Consider the following 25932-nt stretch of genomic DNA (forward strand, 5'->3'; position numbering starts at 1 on the left):
CTGTCTCAGGAACACCTGCTAAACGTGCGCGTGCACTACGATGGAATATTTATTTTCACTTTCATGCCACTTGTTTAGGTGCGTGCAATGCAATGGTTCTTTTCTTATTGAAAACAAAATTCATTTGACTTAATGAGAGGTAAGTTTATTTTACCATACCATTTACTTCTTATTCACTGTCTTTTCCAGACTTCCACCGGAAACAGCACGATTTCGGTATTCGTCAAAACGTAATAGTTACGTTCGCTCGCATAATCTGCCAAAATGAACCAGATATATTACATAAGCAATATCCCAAGCAATTTAACTGTTAGTCCGAAATCCTTTCATGTCTTTTATGCACACAGAATTCCATGATTCACAAAGTTATTCTCTCTGATTCGGAGATTGTCATACAAAATAATTACAAACTAAATTAAAATTTGCGATTGTTTTTGGATCTTTATACCATTTGGCATTTACGAAAAAATATAAGGAAGATTTGCGAGATGAATCCCCATGAGTTCAGTTTGAGAAATCGTAAGGGGAAAAAATAAAAACCATTTGTATATATTTTAGCAAGAATTTCGCTTTGAACTTCTTAGTTTTTTTTGCCTAAAGTGAACGTACGCGTCCTGCAAAAATACAAAAGTCAGACATGTTTTTCTTTCTTGTGTGGAATAGGAAGGGGCAAACTGATGTATGTTTAGCTTGTTGCACAAGAAGGTGAGAAAACCAGGGAGGTTAGATGACCTCTAAAGTTATAGATTTGCCGTAGCCAAACTACATAAGAACGTGTTCGTGCTATTAGAAATTTCAGGCCCGCCGACATTCATCTTCAGAACGAGAGAGGAAGCAAAAATCACGAAAGATGTAAAAGTTTTTGAGACAAAATGTAGACAACAGCATCAACAACAATTAATCTAGAGAAATAGTGTCCAAACAGCCACCGTGTTTGGAAGAGGCTGTAAGCTATTATAGTGGTCGGTAATCCGCGATGTCCGTACTTAATGTTCCTATGGCAGCATGATTCCTATTCACATATGCAACGGTTGACCAAATATCAAGTTCCTAAGATTCAGTTTATTCTACTTTGCTTTTCATAATCAACTTGGCACATTAAAAGGTCTTTTTTTAATCCACGCTCCTCTCCGATGTTCAGTTTAATTTTGCGACAATGTTGTTATGGATGGGTTTTGTGAAAATAATAAGGCTCATTTGCATTTGAGCACCTGTTTGTTAATCCCTTGAAGTGATTCCTCCTACAAGCGGTGGAAACCTGCATCAAACAAAACGATTTTCTTCACTGACTATTAAGGTCGGCACACACGAGGGGACAAGTCCCTGCGACTAGTCCTTGCGACTAGTCCCGGCGACAAGTCTTTGAAAGGTTTACACGAGGAGACCGGTAGCAGGGACTAGTCCCTTAAGGTGTTCATACGAGGGCGCTCAATTGCACAAGAACATAGGAAAATTAAGAGGCAAAAGATGTTTCTTAGTCTGGGGCGTTACGCGAAAACAATTAAAATTTGGTAACTTTTCATTGTAGCACTATTAAACATCAGCGCAAGCGAACTACACTTATTCAGTCGAATTATTCATGCTTTTACGTGTTCCGTTTTTGTTTTGTTTTATTTTATTTTTAACAGACAGTCAAATAGGGTAAAAATTCCATCAAAACGGCTTCAAGACATCTGTATATGTTTACAAAACTAGAAATAGTTTTTTTATTCTTCAGTTGTAGAAATCTAGAAGTCAGGGAAAATTCATCATTAGAAACTGCAATGTTTACAAATACCGGAAGTCACGCATCATACTGACCCATGATTGGCTTATTTACCGTTTAGTCGCAGGGACTGGTCGCACGAACAGTTCACACGAAGGGACAAACATTTGTTTCATGCGACAAGTCCCTGCGACCAGTCGCAGGGACCAAATTTTGGTCCCTGCGACCACAGAAATGTGTAGTTCACGTGAAGGGACTAGTTGCATGAAACTGGTCGGTGGGACTAGTCGCAGGGACTAGTCCCCTCGTGTGTGCCGACCTTTAATATAAGTGGACTGTCTAGGGCCTGGAAAGGACTCTGATAAGGGACCAGTCATTATCCATCCTCCGGGGCAGAGCGGTGGAGGGTTTTAGAGGAGGGGGGGGGACCTAGGGAGGATCAGTCGTCGCCAACAGAGCCTGACCGCCAATTAACCGCCAATGAGGGGGATTATACAATATCAAGGAGCATAATGGGGGGAGAAGGTAAATTTTATCGTGACTTAACCAAAATCTTCTAACTCCCCCTCTCCTTCGTGGTCGTGACGGTAAATAATGACCGATCTCTATGGTACGAAAAGTCTGGTGAGTGTTACACGCATATCAAAACTCGTGGTTTTTTTTTTTTTTTTTCCATCTTTTCTTTTTTTTTTCTCAAATTTCCAGTTGTACTTTTCAACAGTTAAAAACATATTCAGTGTGGTTCCCGTTTGTCTATGGTATGCTCAGTCAAATCCTCTGACAGCGCTGAACATTGAAGAAAAGAAAAAGTAGTAACAAAGGTCAAATACGTAAATGCTGATCTACCGAATCATAGCGGTACAAGCTTCTCACTATAAGCAGAGTACGAGTATTAAGTAGTAACTGAGGAAGTAAAGTAGTAAAGTGTAAGGCAACATTAATTATCAATATGCCGGTTAAATCAACGACAACGTCGTTTTGGCTTCCGTTTGGCTAGCGTAGATAACAACAACGCAAGAAAAAGAAAACACTGCTTTCTTTCTTTCTTTTAATGCAAAGTATATCTTTTCATTGGATCGGGTTAATATAAGTATACAGAATTTTTCTTTCACTATGACAAGAACTAACAACCTATTCATCCATTGTTTTGTTTATTTGTTTTTTTTTTGTTTGTTTGTTTTCCTACAAACGTTTCATCGGAGGAATAAAAGTTAACTTAAGTTTTATCGGTGACTAATTCGTCACTTATTTTTCGGCTTTGGTTAGTCAGTACAAAATGAACACACCAAAAAGTATCGAACCGTTCAGGTGGAAGTGTTTAAGTCCAGCTGTTATTTTCACCGAGAACCTCGAAAAACCGCTATTTACGCAAGCCAATATAGGGAAGTACACCCACCCCCACGAGGTTCCAAGCACCTATTTACCATTGAATCATAGTAGGTAGAAGTTGTCGTCTTGATCTGACACCAAATTCTCGTAACCCTGACAAAGAAACGAATAGCTTCTAGAGGATCTAGAGAGGAGATTTGACAATCAGATCTTGGGAAATAAAGTGTTAAGGGCTCGTCGTTGTTTTAATTATCAGCTTTTCAAGACTGTTACATGAAGGCGTCGACTACTCGATCTGCGAAACAAAAGTTGTCAGTGTAATTTTTTTGTTTTATTTCGAAGCCAGTATGAGGGACTATCTTATCACCTTTGCTTCAAATTTAAAACATAAATGGATAGAAATTATTTTAAATGGATTGACCTACGTTTTGAATTATAAAAGGTCCGACAAATTCCACAGGATATTTTAATCAGGACGAACATATCCACCGATTGAAAGCTCGTTAATAAAAGCTGTGTCATTTCCTCTAATTTCCGTCAGCTTTTACTCAAATAGTGTCAGATTCCATCCGAAGAGTCTGTTATAGAAATCTCTTTATTCATTTTTCTTAGTTGAGGAGTGGCAAATTTGCTTTTGCTGTGCTTCTCTGTTATCCTTTTTGGCCTGTGTACTGAAGATAGAAATTTCGCTTTAAGATAAATCATAATTCAATCAACGAATACTGATAAAATTGCGCCTATCCTTGTCTTCTTGCGGTTTTTCATGAAGAACCGTCTCAATTTGGCTTTCAGAGGCTAACAACGTCTCTGATGATCACAGAACGCATATTAAAACATCGTAAAACACCTCGAGTTACTGGCCTCAAGTTACTGGCCAGCAATGTGTGGCCTGAGCTTTGTTGTTTACTTTTCTCTTCTAACTCCCCATAGCGAGGATGTTATCTAGCATTGATAGACACCTGTATGTGACAACTGTCTTGAGTGCTCACCACTCGGTCACGATATTTGGAACGAGGTCGTTCTATTGATTTTCAGTAATGCGAAATAGATGTTTCTGTTTCGCCGCGCAAACATTTCGTGTCTGATTGGGTATGTAGTAACAAACGACAATGAATGGTTAGTGGTTGATTGTTTTAACTGGATTCACGCCTAGAAATAAACACGCAAAATTACTTTGGATTTGAAAGTCAGTGCATTTTTAGTGTGAGTTATTGCAGACCTTGCACAAGTTAGTCGTATTTTAACTGTGGTTTTCGATCCGTGATGTGAAATCATAGATTTTCTAATAAAAGCTAATTAGTGAAGTTCCTCCCTCTGAAAGGGTCAACTTTGACATCAATAATCACAAACAGACGTAAACATTTTAAAATGTCTTGACTGTATTAATAAATGTCACGTCTCCTTTAGGGACTGGAGCCGGTGATCCATGGCAAGCGAATATTGACAGACGGGACCGTTTCATTGATGACTATTTGGTTGGTTGGTTTTTTTTTCGGTAATAGATCGGTTGTGGAGATTCCATAAAAAAATGGAGGAGAATTCTACTCAAAGCTACTCTTATTGACGACAGCATGGTTCAGTTATGCTTTAAGACGCAGATTACACGGAAGAGAAACGAAAAACTCAGAGGTATCTGTTATTATTACACTTAATGTTATTCTTAGAATGATATCGTGGGAAGTGACAAGTCGATCATGCATGTTTCACCAAACTAAATTATGTGTGTGGAGGTCGCTCCATCCGCAGTGAAACGGAAGAGGATTATTGTCCTTTAAGTTGTGCATAGCTAATCTTTCGTCTCTGCGGGTAACTAACCTGTCAAAAATAACATTGCCGAGTACAGCGCTTGGCCGAAATGTTTCGTCCTCACGACGCTTTCTTTGGGTCACATAAATATTTATTGAAATACTGATTAGGTCAAGTGAGTCACTTTATTTGTTTTAGACAGTTTTTCGAGGCCATTATTATGTTTTGATTAAACTACTAAATAAAAGCCTGCAATGAGTTGAATTAGAATGACAGTTCATTGACTGTTAACAGTGACTATCGGTTTGATAAGATTTACGATTCTCGACGTGCGTGGTTTTTTCGTCTCGGACATTGCTCAGACACTGAAGTTCCAGACAATTCTATATTATGTTTTGTCCGTCTTACAGAGACACTAGTTCTTGTGCCAATATTCTGGGCAAGTGTTTCTTTTGAGTGCTTTTCGAGACTTTTATCCTAAAAAAAGGACGGATTGAAAAAGCCTGGTTTTTATTTTGTTTCGTGAAACAGAAGGCAGATACGTACGAGTATTGTCGTCAGTCGACGGGATGCAGTTCAAACTGCAGGCTTCAAGCAACTAGATACTTTGAAAAATCTCGAGTTAACATTCCGCGAGTGGTTCACTCAGTAAGTGACGAGCCTTGGGCATTGATTGACCTCTGATACTGACTACCAGCAAAGTTTATTCCTTCAAGCAATCCATCTTACAGAATAGAAACAAATCAGGTCTACAAATCTTCCGAAAAATCTTCATTGCTTTGTGAATTCTCGGGGTCTTCTGCAAAATCCTTGGACAAAGGTACTGGAGCGAGTTGATATCAGATTTATCGTCCGATTGAAAAGGTAATATTTCCCGTTTTATGTTACTAGATTTTTAGCCGATTCACGATCCATACGAACACTTTTGTTGACACAAAAGACATTTTGGTAGGTTTGCGGGATAGCTGATAACATTATCAGAATTCGTTTATCATCACTGATAACAATGAAGCTTTTAGAGGCGCGTTTGTTGTCGCTCTAGTTCTGATTGATTTTGCTTTTACATGTATCGTTTGGCAGTTCTTTTCTAACCTTTTCCAAGACTGATAATCATCGTTCGCATGAAGGCAGCATTTATTGAGTTTCCCTACTTAGCGACAATTCTATCGAGAATGCGCACTCGATCGTAAATTATATAAAAACGAAGACTAGTGCCTTTCTCTTTCCGTAATCATAATTTCATTTTTCATTGGTCGTTTGATTTTCCGAGACAAGGACGGAAACTGTTACTATCTCAAATACAATTTATTTACCAGTTTTATAGATGAATATTTTTGCTCTTTGGTTTGCGGTTGGATTAAAGTGGAAGGTGGACAAATCTCCTGATATTTTAAGTCACGAAACCGGTCGTCAGGTATTTAAAACTTTCCTGATAAAAAAAATCGCCCGTAATACAGCAAGTGAAAGGTAACTTTGACGTTTTATAGCCACCCAATATAATTTACATCGCCCTTTAGTTAAGGACTTTGTCAAGAACGAGCTAAGGGGCCTCTTGTAAAGGAAATTTATTGTTGCCTACATACAATCCTCGACTAGTGGTTTCCGCATTGAGATGGCAGATTTGACCGGTTTTCTGTTCGTTTCTTGTCATGGAATGAGAGGTTTGCTCTGGTAGTTTTCATAACTTCTTTTTATATTTTTATGTACGTTATGAATTTTGTTACTGTCTAAACACGTTGTACTGTTGACTGACGATCGATCTATTAGCGAACAGTCCCAAAACTTTCTCGTGAAACCAAAGTAAAATGATAAACAACCACCGGCCCACAGAGAAATTTAGAGTTTTGCACTGAAGTGGGAAATGCCGCGAAATTTTCTTTAAGCCTCGTTAGACAGCCGATTTTTGTTCAGCTTCGTACACTGTGTGAGAAAAGGTTGGAGTTTAAAGTTGGAGACTAAAACCCTATTTTCTTGGTGAGCAGGAAAAGTAAACGAGGAAATAGTGAATATTGTCGGGGAGCTTCGAGGTGCCGTTATTGTATAAGCAACTTTTTCGGAAGTGAAAGTGGTTTACTAAATCGGGACACATTTTAGTCTTGTTTTCTTTGGTGAATCCAATTTTGGGTCCGACACGATATAACGATTCGACTTTAGTTAAGGTTCTTATCTTGTAGACTGATTCGGTTATTCTTTTGTGATAATCATTTCAATGATTTTCGCGCATTGCCGGCTTGTGTCTCTTTAAGGAAAAGTCCTCTTCAGCTTTCTCGATTTGTTAGTCGATCGTCAATGAAGATCGAAAGCTGCGAAGAATTGTTTTAGTAGCTTATAGGGGCAAATCCTTTCCTAAGCTGGTGTTTTGTTTCGTGAAGTGTTTCCAGCGTATCTGCTTTCATCGATGTCGTGGGTTTTAGTTCTGTGGATCAGTTCGACCGCTATTAATTACGAAACAGCAAGAGAAAATTGTCACTGCTCACAGTCCATCATCAATAAAAAGTCGTGTATTAAGTTTCGTCCCACGGTGGACACAGGCGACAGCTGCATTTTAACAAGTTGCGGCGTATTGTGTGTTTTTGTCTCTAAAGTGCGTGATGTTTGCCTAACTATAATTTGCTGGATTATGTGTGTTGTTTTCCTGACCAAATTCCCACCGTTTTAAGCGTTTCCTTTCTGTGTTGTTTTCCTAAACATTTCCATCTTCAAAACTGAGTCTTTCTTTGTTTCATTGAAAAGTGAGGTTTATTGCATGGACAAAATAAACAAACGTGGAGAAGATCTATTAGATAATCGGTTAAAGCTCGACTACTTTTAACGCATTAAGTTCAGAGATTCTACTCGTACAGCGCCTTTCTTCACAATTAAAAGCATTTCTTTCTCACCTTCTGCAATTGCAGTTCGTGTTACCTTTCTTAGTTTTCTGTCCAAAATTCTGGAATCCTCACAGAAAATGCGAGTGCAGATAGCGCTCTAAATGAGGGCTCACCCAAAGGATTCAGTGATGTTTTTTTATTTTTTACTTTCACCTGTAACAGTGTTTAACTGTGGATTTTCTGTCTAGTCACGCAAACGGCTTTTGGATAAATTGTTTTGTCTCCGATCGTGAAAAAACTTGGAGAGATTATTGATGTATTTGCATCGTATTTCTAAACTTGGTAGCGACGACGGACAGAGAGTAATCAAAGGTGAAAAGAAGGAGAGAAACCTTTGCGCTTTTTCATAGAATAGTGAAAGTCTTATCGATTTAATAACAGTTTTTAACAGATTTGCATAGATATGTTTTGTGGAAATAGAGGCTGTTTATGTTACTGATATAACTACGAAGAGAAATTTCTGTGACAGTCATTAAGATTGTTATTGCGTAAAGGTCAAGTCCCATTCTCCTTCTTTAGAACTCTTTCCTTATCGTGTCGGCGTTTCGCGCCTTACCTCACTTTTTTCGCTGCCCTCTTTGGTAAATAGTTAACAGCCACTTAAAAATTAAATTCTCTTGCGGAGAATTTCTTAAACAAGGAAACCGCCTTTATTTGCAGAATTTCTTTTTCGAGCAGACAGTCTGTGAAAGTAAAATGGCGGTTTAAGTAAACGATATTTTATCGTTTGGGCGTGACAATTGCATTCTTTTATCATCTGATAATTGCTGTGGTATTTCCTTAATAGCGCTTTCCGACGGTTCCTTGATATCACAAGGTTGAAAGAAAGCCATTTCGATGGAAATAAAATGCCACCCTTTTTGTTGTTGTTTTTGTTGTCGTCGCACCAGAATACGAATATAACTGTTACTAGGAAGTGCGATATGCGATTTCACTAAACTCTAGACACACAGATGCCAAGGTACTTAACTTTTTGACCTCCATCTATTTAAAACATAATATTTAAAACATAAATTTTTTTAAGGACTTTATTTTCTGTCGAGCTCGAAACGTCACGTTCAGCTTTCGAAACAGAAACCAAGCCAGACTAAATCAGCTTATTTCTGAAGAGCAATGCTGTGACAACGAAGTAACCATATTGTCACCATGACAGAAAACGTCGAAACTGGTAGCTGTGGCTAGACCTGTTTTAATTTAGTTACTCCGGAGTAATAGCTAGAGGTCAACCACCATTAGTGGTGTGTTGGTAATTCTCAGTAATATTGCTAACTGGCTGCCGGACTTCGTTGCTAACGTGGTAAGTTCTCGGCAAGGTAACTTCACTCACTTGTTATACATACAGCAGGTTACTGTCTGTCTTGAAAAATTATATGGGTCGTTTTCTTTGGCTTTTTCATTTCACAGTACGCACGACGAAAGTGCTCTAAGAAGTGGTCTTAAATCTAAGGGAATAACTATCAAATTTGCTTAATGTATATAAGACTGAGTGATTACTTCGGAAGTTTTTGCTCGTTAAATCGTTTTTTATTTCCATTTTTTTGGCTTTGCTTTAATTTATGTACCTTATCTTAAGAAAAGAACCTGAAGCGATTAGAGTTATTTTTAAAAAATTCATTTTTGCACTCATCAAGTTGAAATCACAGTGTTTAATCGTCAGTGACAGCATGATTGGGCGTTTTTTATTTCTCAATACAATATTTCTACGTGTTGCCATCAGAAGTGCGATGTCAAAAACTACACTAGCACCTCCTGAACCTATATATCCATTGTAATATGCCGTCATTATATCCTCTTTTCCACACTAGAACAAAAGGGCTTACCGTGGCGAATATTGAAAGTTCCGTTTACACAGCTACAATTTGGACTTTTATTTTTTGGTATATTTGTCGCAGTTGATTTTCGGGAAAGATGGCAGGGAGATCTTTGCAACCCGATAATCGAGAAATTTTAGAAGTGCCTCAAAAACTTGAAATCAAACGACCGTCAATTTTAAAGGCGAGTTTTTGAGCACCCATCACTTGGGTATTGAGAATTGCATTCCACATTCTTGTTCGCTTATATACAGTTTGTTTAAAACGTCGTTTTTTGTTAATTAATATGAAGACTTAAATCATGTTCTTTGATTTCCGTTTGGTCAATATCGTAGTCATATCAGCGCACAGAAATTTTCATTAGCGTGGGTTATGAAGATTAACTATAAATGTCGCTATTTTGATCGTAAAAACGGCATGTGATTTGTTTCTTATGGTGTTTATAGTACTTCCAGTACCGGGTACCCAAGAATCTCCGAACTAATCACTGAATTGTGATATAAATCGGCGATGCACGGCAAAACTCCTATCGTTGTTTTTCAAACCTCTTACAAACCCTTTTGGCAGCACCGAAAAACATACTGAAATATTCCAGAGATCTGGAAACACTTCAACCGCAGAAATGAACGGCAAACTTTACTGGAGTTCTTATTTCGCTCTTTCCTCTCTGTTCACAGTAAATGCACATAATTCCATATGATCGCGCCCTGAACGTTTCCTCCTATCCTTAAATACATTTAACATAAACATAGAAAACAAAATTGTGTATCTATAGCACATACGAATATGCACAGATTAAATAAAATAATAGTAATCAATAATTTATTCTAAAGTCGATGACGTAGGAAGTGGTTGCCCAATCCTCCGAGCCGGTGGCTCGTTTTAAAAACACTCGACTCTAGATCGAATTGGAATTTGGAATGTTGGTTTTTGGGGAGGGAGAAAAACCCTCGGAGCAAAGGACGAGCCGAGAACCAACAACAAACTCAACCCGCGTATGACACCAGGTCGGGGAATCGAACCCGAATCGCCATTCCTTGTCTCCCGGTCTTCTCCAAAACAAAAGTGTGCAGAACAGCTGAAGGTGCTATTCGTGTGAAAATGACTCTAAAGCACCTTCAATTTTTTCTCGGTATCAAATTGCGATAAAAGTGGCAATGGGTTTTCTTTTCTTACTGCTTTTTGTCATAAAAATCTATACAGAGAGAGAGACTTCAGAAAATCTGTATTTTTCTCGTCAAGTTGATGCAAGTTTTATTCAGTTCAACATCAAGGAAAGTTTACGTGAAGTAAAACAGAACTTGGAATAGTGGTTTTTATAGGCGATACAAACCTGAGAGAGGCAACTTATATAATTAGAATGATAAGGCATGGCATAAAGAAACCAGAAGGCTAAGGGGCCTTCCTAAGGCGCAGAAATGGTTAAACGGCGCAGAGCAATAAGGGGTGCCAAAAAAAAAAAAATCTCAAAAGTTGAGGCTCACTAGTACTATTTTGAGACGTATGACTCTGTAGATAGGTTCGTACATTGCGTTGGTCGGAAATTACGCGCCAACGGCGAGATCGAGGAAGAAAGGGAAATATTCTCCTCCATTCTTCTCTCTGTTGTTGGCGTGGTAGTTCGTGTTCAGTTTGACTGATTGATTGAAGAAACACACTGTAATACCGGTGCCAATAACTCCTCACGAAGCAGTCTCACAAACAGATGTTCTTTGTGAGTTTATCTTGTGATATCTCTACCTTGAGAATTAAGTGTTAGGCGCAACAAACCATCAAAGAGCGCAAATTGATTTCATTGACCCTCTTTAACCTCTCCTCGTTTACTGTGAAAAACGGACTTTTTCAGTAATTAAAAAGTCAAAAGCAATTCTGACGGATTGATTTTTCGCCCTCTTAAAGTCATAAACGAGGCTTTGTAAAAGTAAAACTCAAACATTCGTTGACAAAACTGAAGTAACGATGTAATATTATTAACTGTAAAAGTAAATTGGATTTCGTCAAATTCTAATGTAATATTATTCCGTCATATCGTTGTGTGCGATATTTGAGGAGCCGTTACCGTGGAAAAATCGTGATGTCTTCCATCATGGGGGCTGAGTGCAGTATGAGAGCACAAGCCCTCCTCAAATTCCTTTGATCATAAAAAGATGAATTTCCTCACTGTTCCCGCTGTCAGGCAAGACCATTGCGGAGATGCTGGAATTTTCAATGATGTTCAAGTTACAAAAAAAACAATCCATATCGTTTCCTTTTTCTTTTTTACAACTATTAATTTTCATGTGGGGGTGAATTTTTTTCCGCTGCACAAAAAAGTATTAAAAATTATTTTTGCTTTCCTTTTCAAATTTCTCGGCTCAATTTCTATTGAATAAAAGTTAGGGTTTTATGTGTTCCTTTTCCTGATATGTTCCTCCTCGTCACAAGTCTCTTCAAGGCTATTTTCTTAAAAAATATGGTCGTGTTTTTATTTGGAACAATCGTAATGTTTGACCCTCGGTCAATGATATGATTGATGGCAGATTGTAGACGTTGATCTCTGTTTATTCTCACCTCGGGGCTGTAAATCTCTTCATGGTATTAGCCGAAGATTAAGTTGTCGTTTGACATTTTGCCAGTCGAACCAGTCGGGAAAGCAAACAATGCTACTACACAAGAAACCCAAGCGGCTTTTGCCTAAAAGAATAAAAGATTTCCCGTGGATTTTCCCGCTGTTACTCCGGGAGGCCAAGCCGGAATAACTTTGGTAATTTATTCTCGGTAATTCTTTTCAATGCGAATTTGCATTCTTAGTGTACGGCGCCTCAAAGAAAATGAAACAGGAGGCATAGGATAGACTCACACACGCGATATCAGCTCTAAATCTCGACGTCGCGTTGGAAAGGCGTTTAACGAGTGCTCTGGAAGTAGGCAAATGCTTGATAGATTGATGTTTAATTGACGCACAAAACTGACAGTAAGAGCTCTAAAATAGTCAGGTATGAAATTTGTGGTTCTTATTAGATTGTGTTTCCTTCCATGTCGAGATCTTTTCCAATAAATTTCACTTGAGGCCACCTTTACATTAAGTTTCACTTGAGACCACCTTGAGTACTGTGTCGCAAAATGTGAGAGGGAACCATTAGAATTTTGAATACTCGTGTAGATTTATAACTTCCTGCGAACCTTGTTTTGAATTGTATGCATGTTCACGAATGGGTGAGTAGCCGTTAATTAACTCAGTGAGCTTCGGACACACCGAACTGTGGTAATGAGAAAGAGAATTCTTGACAGCTTTCATATATCTTTCACCATAACCTGTGAAGCCACGATCTTCGTAGGCGGAAATTAAGACTCTCTCTAAGAAAGAAATTAGCGTTCTTCATTCAGGTCAACGCTGTGGTCGACGAGATACTTGACTTCCAGTAACAACGGAACTATTTTAACGAATAATACGTGCGTGATCTTAAGGGCACATCAAGAATTGTTTGTTTTTCCCCTTGTCGCGACGCTTTCCTTGAGGGTTTGCTTTTATTGGAAACAAACGAGAATCCTCGTCACTGAAGATAGTAGACTTCGCTTTTCCGCAAACTGAGAATTATCGGCAAAGTAGTGCTTTTACAGGCCACGGCCAGTGCTAAATTTCGAAGATGTAATGACTTAAAATATCAAGGCGATCTAACAGAAATCGCCACGGGAACTGAACAGCCCGAGGCGTGGCGAGCGGCCAAACTTTAGTTTCCTTCCGTGTTTCCTGTTGTAATTCTTCGCATATCCTCGACTTTAAAATCGATCTCCCTAATACTTTTTAATTCGAGGAGATACAGCACAACCTCAATATAACTTTTGTGTAACTGTAAAAGAATGCATGTTACAGAAATCATAGCTGAGTGTGAGCGAGTCAGACCGGTTTGTTTTCAAAGGTAGTATTTGTCGAAGAGAGTTTTACGTCCGTGTCCAAAGTGCGAATTGTTTCATCATAATGTTGTTGAAAGATGATGCTATCGTTTCTTTAGGACGCAATCATTTGCGATCCTATTATTATCGCGGAAATCGTGTCATGGGAATACCACAGTGTTAAAAAATCTCTTTCAAGTGATATAAGCCCCCGTTTCGTGGTACGACATTGACTTTACTACACGGAACGCTTCAGCGCGTCAATTACGATTATTATCTCTATTCTATCACTCTGGTTGAGATTAGTGTAGTGATTGCTTTTATTTGCTTTGTTTACATCCTCACCACAAAACTAATAGTTTTTTTGCCGCGGAGTGAAACAATCTCATTTTTCTGAAAAAAAGTCCCTCCGATATTACTAAACACTTTCGTGCTTTTTCTCTTTCGATAGCATCACGTTGCACGCCACTTTTTTTCAAAGTTGACGTTATCTGTAAACGTGAACTAGATTTTAAAAAAGACAGACTTTTAGGTTTTGTTAGTAATCAGTTCTTCTTTTCGGGAGGGCATGAGTAGTTGGCAAAGAAAAGCATTCGTTTTCGTGTGTGACTCTTTATGTAAAGAGCTGAACGGAATGTTGTTGAAGCTACTTAACGGTAGATTTGGGGCTCATGTGAAGGTCTTAGATGGGAAACAAGATAATACATTGCCAGCATGTCCGAACTGTGTGGCTTAGTTGAGTGTTACTGAAGAATTAACTGGAAAGAGAATTAATACGAAGAGATAAGCTTCTCTCACAATAATCAAGTAAAGTCAAATAATCGAACGACTTTTAATTCCGCTAAACCCGTCAGGAATAAAAAAAGGCCAAGGAGAAAGAGAATCTCAAAATCCACAAATCTTGATTTAGGCTCCTAACCCTTTCATCGCATTCCCGTGAGTGATCAATACAGAATTTCTCCTTACAATGTCAATACAATGTCAAACAGATAAGCGTTGAGAATAAAGGGAATGTGTCAATCAGGGGGAGTATTAGTTGATCCATTACCAAATTCTCTACACTAACACTATAAGAATTGTATGATAGACAGTAAGGAGAATTGCTAGTGAGATCACAGGAGTGAAAGAGTTAATTAATTTGATTGTTATTTGCAGAGTTTAAGGTGCCAACTGTGTTCCATGCTGCTGGGAGATGAAACGATTTTTTAGCCATGGTTGGAGATTGCGAGTATTTTTACTTCTTATGACAGTGAGTACCGTGTTTCTCATAACCTCCCCAAAAGACGTCGTTTGGTTAACCGAGCAAGGTAAGAGGTTCTTTGAAGGTAAACTTCAACTGCAAAGAGAGAGATTTGAAGCTGTAGCGAGGAATGATTTTATCGTCGTTAGACTATGGAGCTTGAAAACTTGCCATCTTTTTTTATTCTGTTCACTGAGGATTCTGCACTCAGTAGTCTTTCTCAACAGCTGAGAACGAGGCAACGTTGCAAGAGAGCCAAAAGTCTAGGATAACTATGTGATTGGTCTAGAAGATCCGCGCCACACTCCCTACCAATAAAAAGTAAAAAGACATCAATAGTGACTGAGTCACCCGCGCTTTTTGTTTTTTTTTACCGCGCTTTTGCTTACTTTGCTTTTTGATTGGTTTAGAAAACTCGCGCAAACCAATCAAAAGTAAAAGAAACCCTAATCGTGACCGGGTAACCCGTGTTTTCCCGCGCTTTTGCTTTACTTTCTCTTTGATTGGTCTAGAAAACTCGCGCCCTACTCCTAACCAATCAAAAGTAAAAGAAATACTTATCGTGACCAGGTAACCCGTGCTTTCCGGCGCTTTTGATACTTTGGCTGTTTTTAGTTTGAGTTCTCATCGGCTGATAATGAGGTTAAAATTCGTTATGATTGACTGTCGTGATTACGTTGTTTGTTTGTTTGTTTGTTTGTTTGTTTTTTTTTTGACAGTCAATTGAAAACTGCCCTATTACTTTTTTCAGGACCTCGCTTACCAAACTACATTCCACCGGACATAACAGCAAACAGCATTGAATTAGGCGGCGATGAATCCGTGAGACCGCAAAAAAAGTCACCTAAACTCGGTCGGGAACTGAGCTCATTCGGCAACGACAAAGACTTTTCAGAGCTACAAAAGAAGCAAAAGGTGCATCTTTGTGGTTCAGAATGGCAAGAAGATTATGCGCAGCTTCACGATGACATTTTAAACAATCGTAAACCCCCAAAATATCTTATATACTCTTGTGGGGGAAAGAAATATGGTTGTGGCGGGTATGGAAACCGGCTTGGAGCCATAACTTCTCTGTTTTATCTAGCTGTTATAACAGGGCGTGCATTCCTAATAGACTGGAACAGCACGGTTCCCATTACGGACTATCTTCAACCCAAGAATATCCGATGGAATTACCCGACTACAAAACTTAAACATCTAAAGAGGAGCTATCATTACTGGGGTAAAGGAGATCACGAAAAAGTGATCAAAGAATCACAAAGATCTGCAGAAGTATACGATCTCTTTCGCAAATGGATCGAGGGTACAGACTTAAACAAGTATTTAAACTCTCCTGTGGAGGTTGTAACAAGCTTATGGTACTTTGCGTCAAGTTTTCGAGAGTATAAGTTTGCTGGATCCCTGGCTGAAAAACTCGGTGCAAACGCACGAGGCCATCGCTTCTCTCTAGTGGGTTGTGCGTTTGATTTTTTATTTAAAAGGACGCCTGACTTTGAAAAAACGTTGTCCGCTGCTCGTGAATCGCTTCATTTCAAAGCAGATGCACCACGAATTGGTATTCATATTAGAATGGGAGATACATCATTGTTGCCAAGATCTTTGGATCAAAGAACCACTAACTCTAACAGCTTTTTTACATGTGCGAAGAAGTTGGAGAGTGAAATCATAAAATCGAACAGAAAAATCCACCGTAAGGATATTAAGTGGTTTTTGGCCACAGACAGCACTGAGGTGAAGAAATACGCGTTGCAGACGTATCCTAACAAAGTTGTTTCTCTCGCGGTGAAAGTGGAGCACATGAATGTCCGTAACCCCTCCACGGAGGGGATGACTGGAGTTCTTCTTGACCACACCCTACTGTCTGAGAGTGATTTTCTCGTGCTGTCAGAGAGCAGCTTCAGCAAAACGGCTCTTGGGATGAATTTTCATTCGCTAGTGCAAAGTACATTCGGTGAAAAGTGTCGGTATAAAACAAGATAGCACCTAGTCTCATACCCAGACCTTTCACGGCCAAGCCGGGTTCAAGATAAAGGCCTACCTATTGACATGAAAACAGCAGCTCACTAAAAGTAATCGCAGTCACTCCAACAAAAAAAGTCGCATCCATCTGCTGCTCAAAGAGAGCCATGTCGAACAACCACCGTTCATGCCGTAAATTAGAGGAGACTGCTCCCGTTTATTTTGAAATGGTGATAGTTCTTCAGAATACCTGTTCATGGACAATAGAAAAGAAAAAAGAAAAGAAATTTCCTGATAAAGGACACTGAAAATCACTTGCTGGTAGGTGGTTCTGCACTGAAGTATAGAAGGAAATGTTACGTCTGTGGTAAGGTTAATCGCTAAAAGTAATGGAAGAAGAAATCTCGAAGAAAAAGACCTAATGGCTGATTGTAATAATTCAGATCTGAACAATGGTTGGGGGGGGGGGGGGGAGGTTAGCTTATCAGAAACATTTTCGTGTGAAAGAAAAATACCCATAAATCTAATTTTTTTATCACTGAAAAAACGTTTTTATATTGTAATTAAAAAACGTTTGATTGTTTTAACACCTTCTTAAAGTTTTACATTTCCGAAGTCTTCTTCTCTTTAAAGAAGACTTAGAAGATATTTTGAAGTAAGTTATGTGAAAGCATCGACCAAAGATATGTATCATTTCTTTGTTCTCATTGACCTTTCGTGTTCTCTAGCTCGCATTTTATATCTTAATGAAAGAAACATCCTATTTGTGTATCACATGGCCATTTGAAATCGGCCGATATCACAACCTCACGTGCAGACATTTTCTAGCTTTCTCTGATTATTTATTTTTAAGAATGAAAATATGGTATACTTTAAAATTTGAAATGAAAAAGGTAAAAAGATCGTTAGAAGAATGAAGAGTCAATTAAAGTGAATTTTATTGTTTTTCTTTTTGTACCACTCTCTTGCCAATTTCCCGCCCCTCACCAGGCCCTCGTCAGAAGATACGAGCGAATTAGCGGGTATGAGACATGATGAGGTCACGTGCATAGCCGTTCCCTTGATAACTACATCTGCCGTTTGTCTTTCGACCATTCTTTCTACCGCTGTCATTGTCTGAGGGCCTGGAACAGACTATTCTTAAGCTAATACACCGATACCTTCTTCTTGAAGTCTTTTATTGATACTTGCGGACGTATCCCTTAGATTATTTTCTTACTTGCGGACGTATCCCGTAGTTGATTATTTTCCCTCCTCTCGTCACTCTAGATCTACTAATGATGGGCGGACACTGGAAAGAGAACTTCCTCTTTGGTCAGTCGAAAGGGGTGAGAGGGTTAAAATAAATTAGTGACCATGTGCAGAGGGAGGGATTCATAGGATAACCAACAAAGAGATGTTAACTCATCAGTACTGAGAATTTACGTTTTGATCAGTGGAGTGCATGCTCGCACTTATTTCCAAACGTAACTGTTTGTGCGGGATGGAACTTCAACTCGGCCGCCGTGAGACCAAAAGTACTCCGTGACAAAATAAGGAAGTCACACTCAGATAACAGAAAATGGTCCAACATGACATTGAAAATACCCTCCACTGGCTCTGAGTCTCTACGCTTCCTTCCAGCGAGTGACGTTATGTGATGCGGGGTTATATCCAGGGTGACCACATGTGAAGCATAGTTCTTCAGTGCATATTGTTTCACTTCCTTATCATCTGTGGCCAGAAATAACTTGATGCCCATCTGAAATCCCTTTTGTTTGCGTAGATTTTGTGCACAGTGGAAAAAGGCCCTGTAGTTAAGGTTGTTGGATTTTGAACCTCTCTGCAAGGACACATCGCCCATCCTTATGTGAAGGCCCACTTTGAAAACTTTATTTGTGAGACCGAGCGAGAGTCTAGCTGCGCGGAGCCTGGTTTCTAGTTCTTTAGACTTGAGAAAAAGGAAATCGAAAGCGCATCCTACCAAGGAGTCATTGGTCCCTCTTCGCAATTCATCTAAGTGATTTTCAAGTAAAGGCTTTTCCAGTAAGGCGTTCGCAAAATTCCAATTACCGACAATTTTCTCGACGGGGTGCTTGAAATACGATGAGAGGTCAGTGTGCCGAATCCACGTTTGAAAATCTAGTTTTGTCTTCCATGGCTTCAAAACATCGTTTCGTATCTGCTTGAAATGCTCTTTTTTCCCTATATAATGTATCCTCGTATCAAAATGTTCTAAATTCTCCATAGGATAGTTCCACTGAACACCTTTGGGGACGAGGTAACGTTCGAGCGGGGCTTCATGGTCCCATTCTATTAAAAACGCTCTTTGCGTCAAGATAGAGAGAAATAAAAGTGAAGTTATTCCTCCCAGTCTATTTCCATAACCCCCACACCCATATCCTTCTTCTGTGCAGGTAAACACGATAAACCTTTGCGGGCGCCGTGCCTGAAGAATGTCTTGGTGAAGTTTTTTGTAACTTTCCTGCCAGTTATGGCCGCATCTTGCCTCTTTACGTTGTTCATACGTTGGCATTTGTCCAAGTGAAAATCGTTCGCCATTTAAATCGTCATTGCCATGAAATGGATACAACGAACGCCAGATTTCTAAAGAATAAATATATCTTATTAACCAAGCGCGAGGGCCGTACTGGGAGAATATCGGCCCGAGGTCTTGACAGTACGGACCGAGCAAGCTTGGTTAATTAGAGATTTATTATACGACTGAAGTTCAAAGAGACACAAGTGCGGTATCATTCGGGACCATTCGGAACAGTGCCCGGTCCAATACTGAGAGAATATTGACCGGCAATAGAGCATTTTGATTGGTTGATTTTAGTTATTGGCCCTCTTACTGCCCGAGTCGTGTAATAAAATATAATAATGATAGAAAATGTCAAGGTATAGACCACTTTCATAAATGGCTGCCGGATTAATATTATTTTGTTTAATTTAAATTAGCCCTACTGGCCTCGTTCTCAAGTACAAAATTCAAAATAATACATTATCTCAAGCGAGGCCAGAAGGGCTAATTTAAATTTAACTTGAAAAAAATATTTATACGGCAACCATTTATGAAAGTGGTCTATGAGCTAAATATTTTGATTAAAGAAATGACATTTGAAATCTTTTGTAGTGAGTGTATCTTGGGGTGGGTATTAATTGACCAGCAGTACGGGTGCGAACAGACTCAAAATTGGGTACTAAACGACTGAGTACGAAACGATTGGGTATCCTCTCGCTCCTCCCTTCTGAAGGTACCTGCTGAGGGAAGGAGAGAAACCCTGGGAACGAGGTTGGGTTACCTCCATTTCGTCGTATTCTAATTGTTTACATCTTTCACTTCCCAAAATGCCTAGAGTTAGCCATAAAAATCATCTGATCGATATGAGTACTATATTAAAAAGAAGTACCTGGATTTGGCATTTCTCCTGTCACATGCTTGCCCTCTGTTCCTTTATCTCGTTGGAAAAGCCAATAAATGGAAAACATGGTCACGCTAAGAAACAGAATCACTTTTTGCCGAGTCCGCAAATTTCGTGTACATTTCGTCATCATGGCTTTAGATCAATTACCTACAGAATTAAAGAAGAATTACAATTATACTCAAAGCTACTGAAGAAGGGATTTTCAAAAGTAATGTTCTTAAAGCTATGGTGGGCTTTCCACGGTTTCAGTATGGCTTGATCAAAAGCATCTTTAGAAGGTGACGATATTTGTGTTCGGTGTAATAGCCCTTTTTACAGTTACCGGCGCCATATTGGATGTGTAACCGCGCAAACATGATAGCGAGGTTAGTGTTGAGTCGCGTTGCGAGTTCTAGTGAGGGTTTAGTGAAATGTGGTGGTGCTGTCCTTTTCATCGAGATATTTCGACAATGAACGATACTTTCCCTACGCAGGATATTCCTCCTTCTTCTTCGAAAAGAAGAGGAAGACACTGTGCCGCTTTTTGGTTGTGCTAATAGCTATTATGACACAACAGGCAATCCAACAGGTCTGCATTTCTTCTCGTTTCCGAATGACTTCCAGCAGCGAATCAGATGGTGCAATCTCCTGAATCGCCAGCATGCAAAGGACGGATTCTTCATCACAAAATCAACTTCTTTGTGCTCAGAACATTTCAAAACAGAAGACATGCGAAAAAACGTGGGCAGGTCGCTGGAAATTGGTGAAAGGTTTATAATGTTTATACGGTTGTTTTGTTGCTTGGATACCAAAAGAAAATGGAGCTTTGATTTTCGGTATTGTAGTGTTTATGCTGGGATTTTTTTCTCCTTATTAAAAAGGTGACATTTATATTTCTTTGTGCACTGTGGTCTTATACGATATCTGTGAACTGAATGTAAAATTATAAAATTATAATGTAAAATTAAAAATTTAATAAAATCATGAGTTCATTATTATATATATGGGCAGAACCATCTCGATTAAACTAGTCAGTACCGAAAAAAACACGGAAAATGCCTGCTTAAAGGGTCCCAGTAGCAACTGTGACAACTCAAGAAGAGTCATTTGAAGTTGAACAGGAATTATTTCACCAAGAAGTTGAAGCAGCTGTATCAACTGTCAATGCTGCTTCATCTTCACCAGCCCTGCAACAATCAGATGTTCTTAAGCTGCAACGGGAAATAGAGCTACTGCAAGTACAATTAGCTGACTTGAAAGAAAAACTAAGTGAAGTTGAAATTGAGGGGGATATTTATTGGCGTGCCAATTTTCAATTGACAAAATTAAAGATGATGAGTCTGCGGTTCTATTTTATACTGGATTCCCAAACTATGGAGCACTCATAAGCTTCTATAATTTTATTGACCCAGTGCTGGCAAAGATGCAGTACTGGAAAGGAGAGAAATTGTCGAAAGAGAGTCAGCCACACCAAACAGATGATAACAGAAGTAAGCCGGGGCCTTCAAGAAACTGTCATTCTTGGATGAATTTTTGCTCATACTTATGAGACTAAAGGCTGGGTTATTTGTACAAGATCTTGCTGATAGATTTGGGATCAGCAAGAGCCTGGTGTCCAGAATCTGCATTACATGGATTAATCTTAACTATGTGGAACTGAAAGAACCTTTCCCATTTCCAGCACAAGAACTTGTTCACAAAAATATGCTGCAAGAGTTTGCTCAATATGCAACAACTAGGATTATTTTAGACTGTACAGAACTGTTTATTTTTTCTCCTGTGAATAATAATGTTAATTATTGTCAATAGGCTCTTCGAAATGTTATGTTTGAAGAATAGAATTTTGAAGCTCCTTCCCATAAAGACATAGTTTAACTTGCGTTTTATTGTCATGCCAATCACTTCCCTTATTTACACAATGTACAATGGTACCTTATCTTGATTTTACAAGCCCAACATCATCTTTTTTTCCCTGAGTACTAACAACATTAATATTAATATTTCTTAATGTAAGGAAAGATTACACCTAAATCAATTTGAGCATTAAATTTGAGCTGGTGAAGGTGAAGCAGCATTGACAGTTGACACAGGTGCTTTAACTTCTTGGTGAAATAATTCCTGTTCAACTTCAAATGACTCTCCTTCAGTTGTCACAGTTGCTACCGGGACCCTTTTAGCAGGCATTTTCCATTGTTTTTTCGGTACTGACCAGTTAAATCGAGATGGTTCTGCCCATATATATAATAATTAAACTCATCATTTTATAAATTTATAATTTTACATTTTAATTGCACATTACAATTTTATAATTTTACATTCAGTTCACAGATATCGTATAAGACCACAGTACACAAAGAAATATAAATATCACCTTTTTAATAAGGAGAAAAAAATCCCCCCCCCCCCCCCCCAAAACAAAAATCCCAACATAAACACTTCAATACCGAAAATCAAAGCAGGCATTTTCTTTCGGTGTCCAAGCAACAAAACAACCGTACAAACATTATAAACCTTTCACCAATTTCCAGCGACCTGCCCACGTTTTTTCGCATGTCTTCTTTTTTGAAATGTTCTGAGCACAAAAAAATTGATTTTGTGATGAAGAATCCGTCCTTTCCATGCTGGCGATTCAGGAGATTGCACCATCTGATTCACTGCTGGAAGTCATTCGGAAACTAGAAGAAATGCAGACCTGTTGGATTGCCTGCTGTGTCATAATAGCTATTATAACATAACCAAAGTAAAGCGCGCGCTCTGATTGGTCAATTTAGCGTTCCCCATTTGCCCATGGGTGTACGCTGCTGACGTGAGCAAATGCAAAGACTATTTTTCCGCGCGCGCTTGTTTTTTCTGGTCGCGTAAGATTTGTTAAATAAACGGGAACTCTTTAGCTACAATGTATCAATGTTATGTTATAAAACAAATGGTAAACACCACAGCGTACACTATTGAGTTATGGATGCACTTGGGAGGTTTGCTAAGCACTCAAGAAGCTAGAGTCGCTCGAGGCTGTCGCCTCGAGCGACTCTTACGCTTCTTTCGTGCTTAGCAATCTCCCGCGTGCATCCATAACTCAATAGTGTACGCTGTGGTGTTTACCATTTGTTAATTAGCACAACCAAAAAGCGGCACAGTGTCTTCCTCTTCCTTTCAAGGAAGAAGGAGGAATATCCTGCGTAGGGAAAGTATCGTTCATTGTCGAAATATCTCGATGAAAAGGACAGAGCACCACCACATTTCACTAAACTCTCACTAGAACTCGCAACGCGACTCAACACTAACCTCGCAATCATGTTTGCGCGGTTACACATTCAATATGGCGCCGGGAACTGTAAAAAGGACTAAAAAGAATTGGTCGCAGGAAAATTTCAATACAAAATTTACAATAACGTTGTCAAAGACGATGGAATACAAACGGTAAAATTAAGAATTAAGAAAGCCAGTGGAAACTTACTGGGCATATATGATTTTTAATTATCCTAAGATAAGAACAAACTCTTTACTTTTCAACTCCGCCAGTAGAGATAAGAGGGATGGTGTAACTAACATGAATGAGAATGAGAGAGCTGGTACCGAATCTTGAGAATGTGGTGTTTCTTCTTTAACCATTTTTCATGTTTCCCTTTGGCATTCGTCTTTGACTGAGCATAGTGCAATTAGAAGTATGGAAATGTGCTTCTAATCATTTGCATTACTGAGTTTCAGAATGAACACGATATGTAGAATTTAAAATCAAGTTAAGGCGCTTGTTCGATTTAAAGCTAGAATACTGTACTGTAGAATTGTAGGTTTTCATCTTTTGAAACTAAATTAATATGGTCGTAGTTAAGAAATTTAAAATTTCGGTTCAATAAATCACTGAATTAAGAAGATTGTTAAAAAATTATTTGGCAAGAAAGTCGCTTCATCAAAATTTCTGATACTTTCGGAACACCAAATCATGTATAGTCATAATAATAAATAAAGGCGCATTTTACGTTTGAATAAAAGCTGGAAGAGTCATTTTTTCAGCTGTCGAACCTTAATTGATATGATCGTAATTTCGAACACTTTCGAGTCAAGAAACCACTAAATGAAGAAAAATACTTACAGTATCATTTGGCAAGAAAGTCGCTTCGCTAAAATCTCTAATACTGTCGCTGAAAACGTTAATAGAATATTCTTTACTCTGATCATAAATACAACATCGTGATGAGTCCTTGAATCCACTCTAACTTGTGTTCCTTGGCAAAGTATAGGTAGATTACGTACGTACGTACGTATCAATTTCGATAAAAAATCATGATCTGATTTGAAAGCAACCTTTGAATTGTGGACGCAAATGAAAATCCGAAGCTAAAAACGAGAGTGTACGGTCGATTAACCTAAACTGACATCGCAAATGATAACACTGCACATTTACAGAAAAGTTGTGGGTACTTCAGATACGAAATATTTTCGTTGCAGTTTTATGCTGATCAGAATAATCTTCGGATGTATTTTTATTTTTTTATCCAAACAACCACAAGTGTATAGTTTCATCATTGATGGTTTGATTTACTGATACAAGTGCCTGAAGAGGTCAGGAAAGTTTCAATGATCTTGGAATCAGTAAATTTAAAACCTTAGAGAAATTTTTGAAAAAGTGAATTTTCGGATTTTCTTTTTGAAAATTAAAATTTTTGGATTTTCTTTTATTGGTTACGGGTTATGCTGTAAAAGAAAGGATCAGCCGAGTTATTTACTAACTTAGAATAAAAACATACCTTGCCTCGCAATACATCTGTGTTCTTATAAAAATTTACCATGAATTTCTCAGTAACTTGGGGGGTACTTTTAAAATTCAATGCATCGAACTTGATGATAAGCTTTCCAATCGAGCGACTGCGTCCAGTTTGATGAAGAAGTTATCCTGAATTTAAAATACTGCACGGCAGGATAATATCATAAAACCCATTAAGCAGATGAAAAACGTTTCCTCTTATAGGCGATTTGAGGCAAATGATTTGAATGTATTGGTATTACATAGGTAATAAAATCTTTTACATAATTAGATGACAGTAAACTTTTATTTGCAGGTTTGAAAGCCCCCCGTGACTACAAAATCAGTAATTTGCTAGCTTGCACTAAAATACATATTGAAATATGATCGACTCAGTCTCTGGAAGACTGAAGCTCGCATAAAACGTGATCCAGCCATCTGCTTCATTAAAAATACATCTTTGCGGTCCTCAAAGAATATATATGGGATCAAACCCGCTTAATCAAGATGATTGGTTACTAAGGAAAGCCGGTAAAATTAAGATGAAAACGATGGTATTCTAGTTTATTGGCAGTTTTTATTTTCGTCTTTACATATTGCGACTAAATAAAAACTTGACTAAATAAAAACTCAGTTAGCCCAAACGATTGGGACTTTATTAAAAAACATGTGACAAAGAAATCGTTCGAGTCTCACTGGAGGTGACCCGACGCCACCTTCAACACTGGACTAAAAACCCGTGTTATCCTGAAAGCGTCGGGATCTTTACCAATGAAAACATTTTAGCAGTTTTAGCAACTGCATGTAGATTCCAAGTAGTCCTCCTTTTCAGTGAAGGGCGTTGCGCGAGTTAAAAAAAAGCAGTGAAAAAAAATTAATGTTAGCGCGCCGCGCAGAACTCTGGGAGTGGATGAAGCGAGCATAAAGTAGGGTCCATAAAGGCGGCGCTTTTACAGCAATTTTTTTCTTCTCTAATTTTTTTTTATAACTCGCGCGACGGACTTCGTCGAAAAGGGACTGTTCGTTACCAACAGCAACTGATATTCAAGCTGACGTTTCAGGACGTACACGCACTACACTCAGACGTATCATTAATTCTCCTGAGAATCTAACGTGTACGTCGTGGCAATTTTACTGCGGCTGAACTTCTCAGGATTGATTGCAGTACGTCGTGTATAATGTGAAAAATAGAATGTTAATGTTACTATCACACAAGAGAATAGCGCTTTTCGTACGCACTGACTGGGCATTCCAGAGGTGGTTAGCTATGTG

The 25932-nt window shown here is 38.6% G+C and overlaps 2 protein-coding genes across 10 annotated transcripts; one reads left to right on the plus strand and one right to left on the minus strand.

Moving 5' to 3' along the window:
• Positions 1–17: 17 nt before the first annotated feature.
• LOC111334796 (uncharacterized) lies at positions 18–17478 on the plus strand. Of its 7 annotated transcripts, XM_022940614.2 has the most exons (4): positions 18–139; positions 4442–4663; positions 14490–14641; positions 15326–17478. In XM_022940614.2, the coding sequence occupies exons 3-4, from the start codon at positions 14527–14529 to the stop codon at positions 16552–16554; spliced, it is 1344 nt and encodes a 447-aa protein (XP_022796349.1). In that variant the 5' UTR covers positions 18–139; positions 4442–4663; positions 14490–14526; the 3' UTR covers positions 16555–17478. The 7 variants fall into 7 exon arrangements, with proteins under 7 accessions (XP_022796349.1, XP_022796351.1, XP_088609224.1 ...); XM_022940616.2 differs by lacking the exons at positions 18–139; positions 4442–4663 and adding an exon at positions 5046–5644; XM_088753098.1 differs by lacking the exons at positions 18–139; positions 4442–4663 and adding an exon at positions 6230–6247.
• On the minus strand, positions 17372–24807 carry LOC111334797 (uncharacterized). 3 transcript variants are annotated; one of them, XM_088753101.1, is made up of 3 exons: positions 24665–24807; positions 19926–20087; positions 17372–19119 (listed from the first exon to the last, which is right to left on the minus strand). In XM_088753101.1, the coding sequence occupies exons 2-3, from the start codon at positions 20068–20070 to the stop codon at positions 17966–17968; spliced, it is 1299 nt and encodes a 432-aa protein (XP_088609227.1). In that variant the 5' UTR covers positions 20071–20087; positions 24665–24807; the 3' UTR covers positions 17372–17965. The 3 variants fall into 3 exon arrangements, with proteins under 3 accessions (XP_088609227.1, XP_088609226.1, XP_022796356.1); XM_088753100.1 differs by lacking the exon at positions 24665–24807 and adding an exon at positions 22612–22913; XM_022940621.2 differs by lacking the exon at positions 24665–24807 and having other exon boundaries at positions 19926–20696.
• Positions 24808–25932: the final 1125 nt, after the last annotated feature.

This window comes from Stylophora pistillata, chromosome 3 (genome assembly GCF_964205215.1).
Source record: "Stylophora pistillata chromosome 3, jaStyPist1.2, whole genome shotgun sequence".
NCBI lineage: Eukaryota > Metazoa > Cnidaria > Anthozoa > Scleractinia > Pocilloporidae > Stylophora > Stylophora pistillata.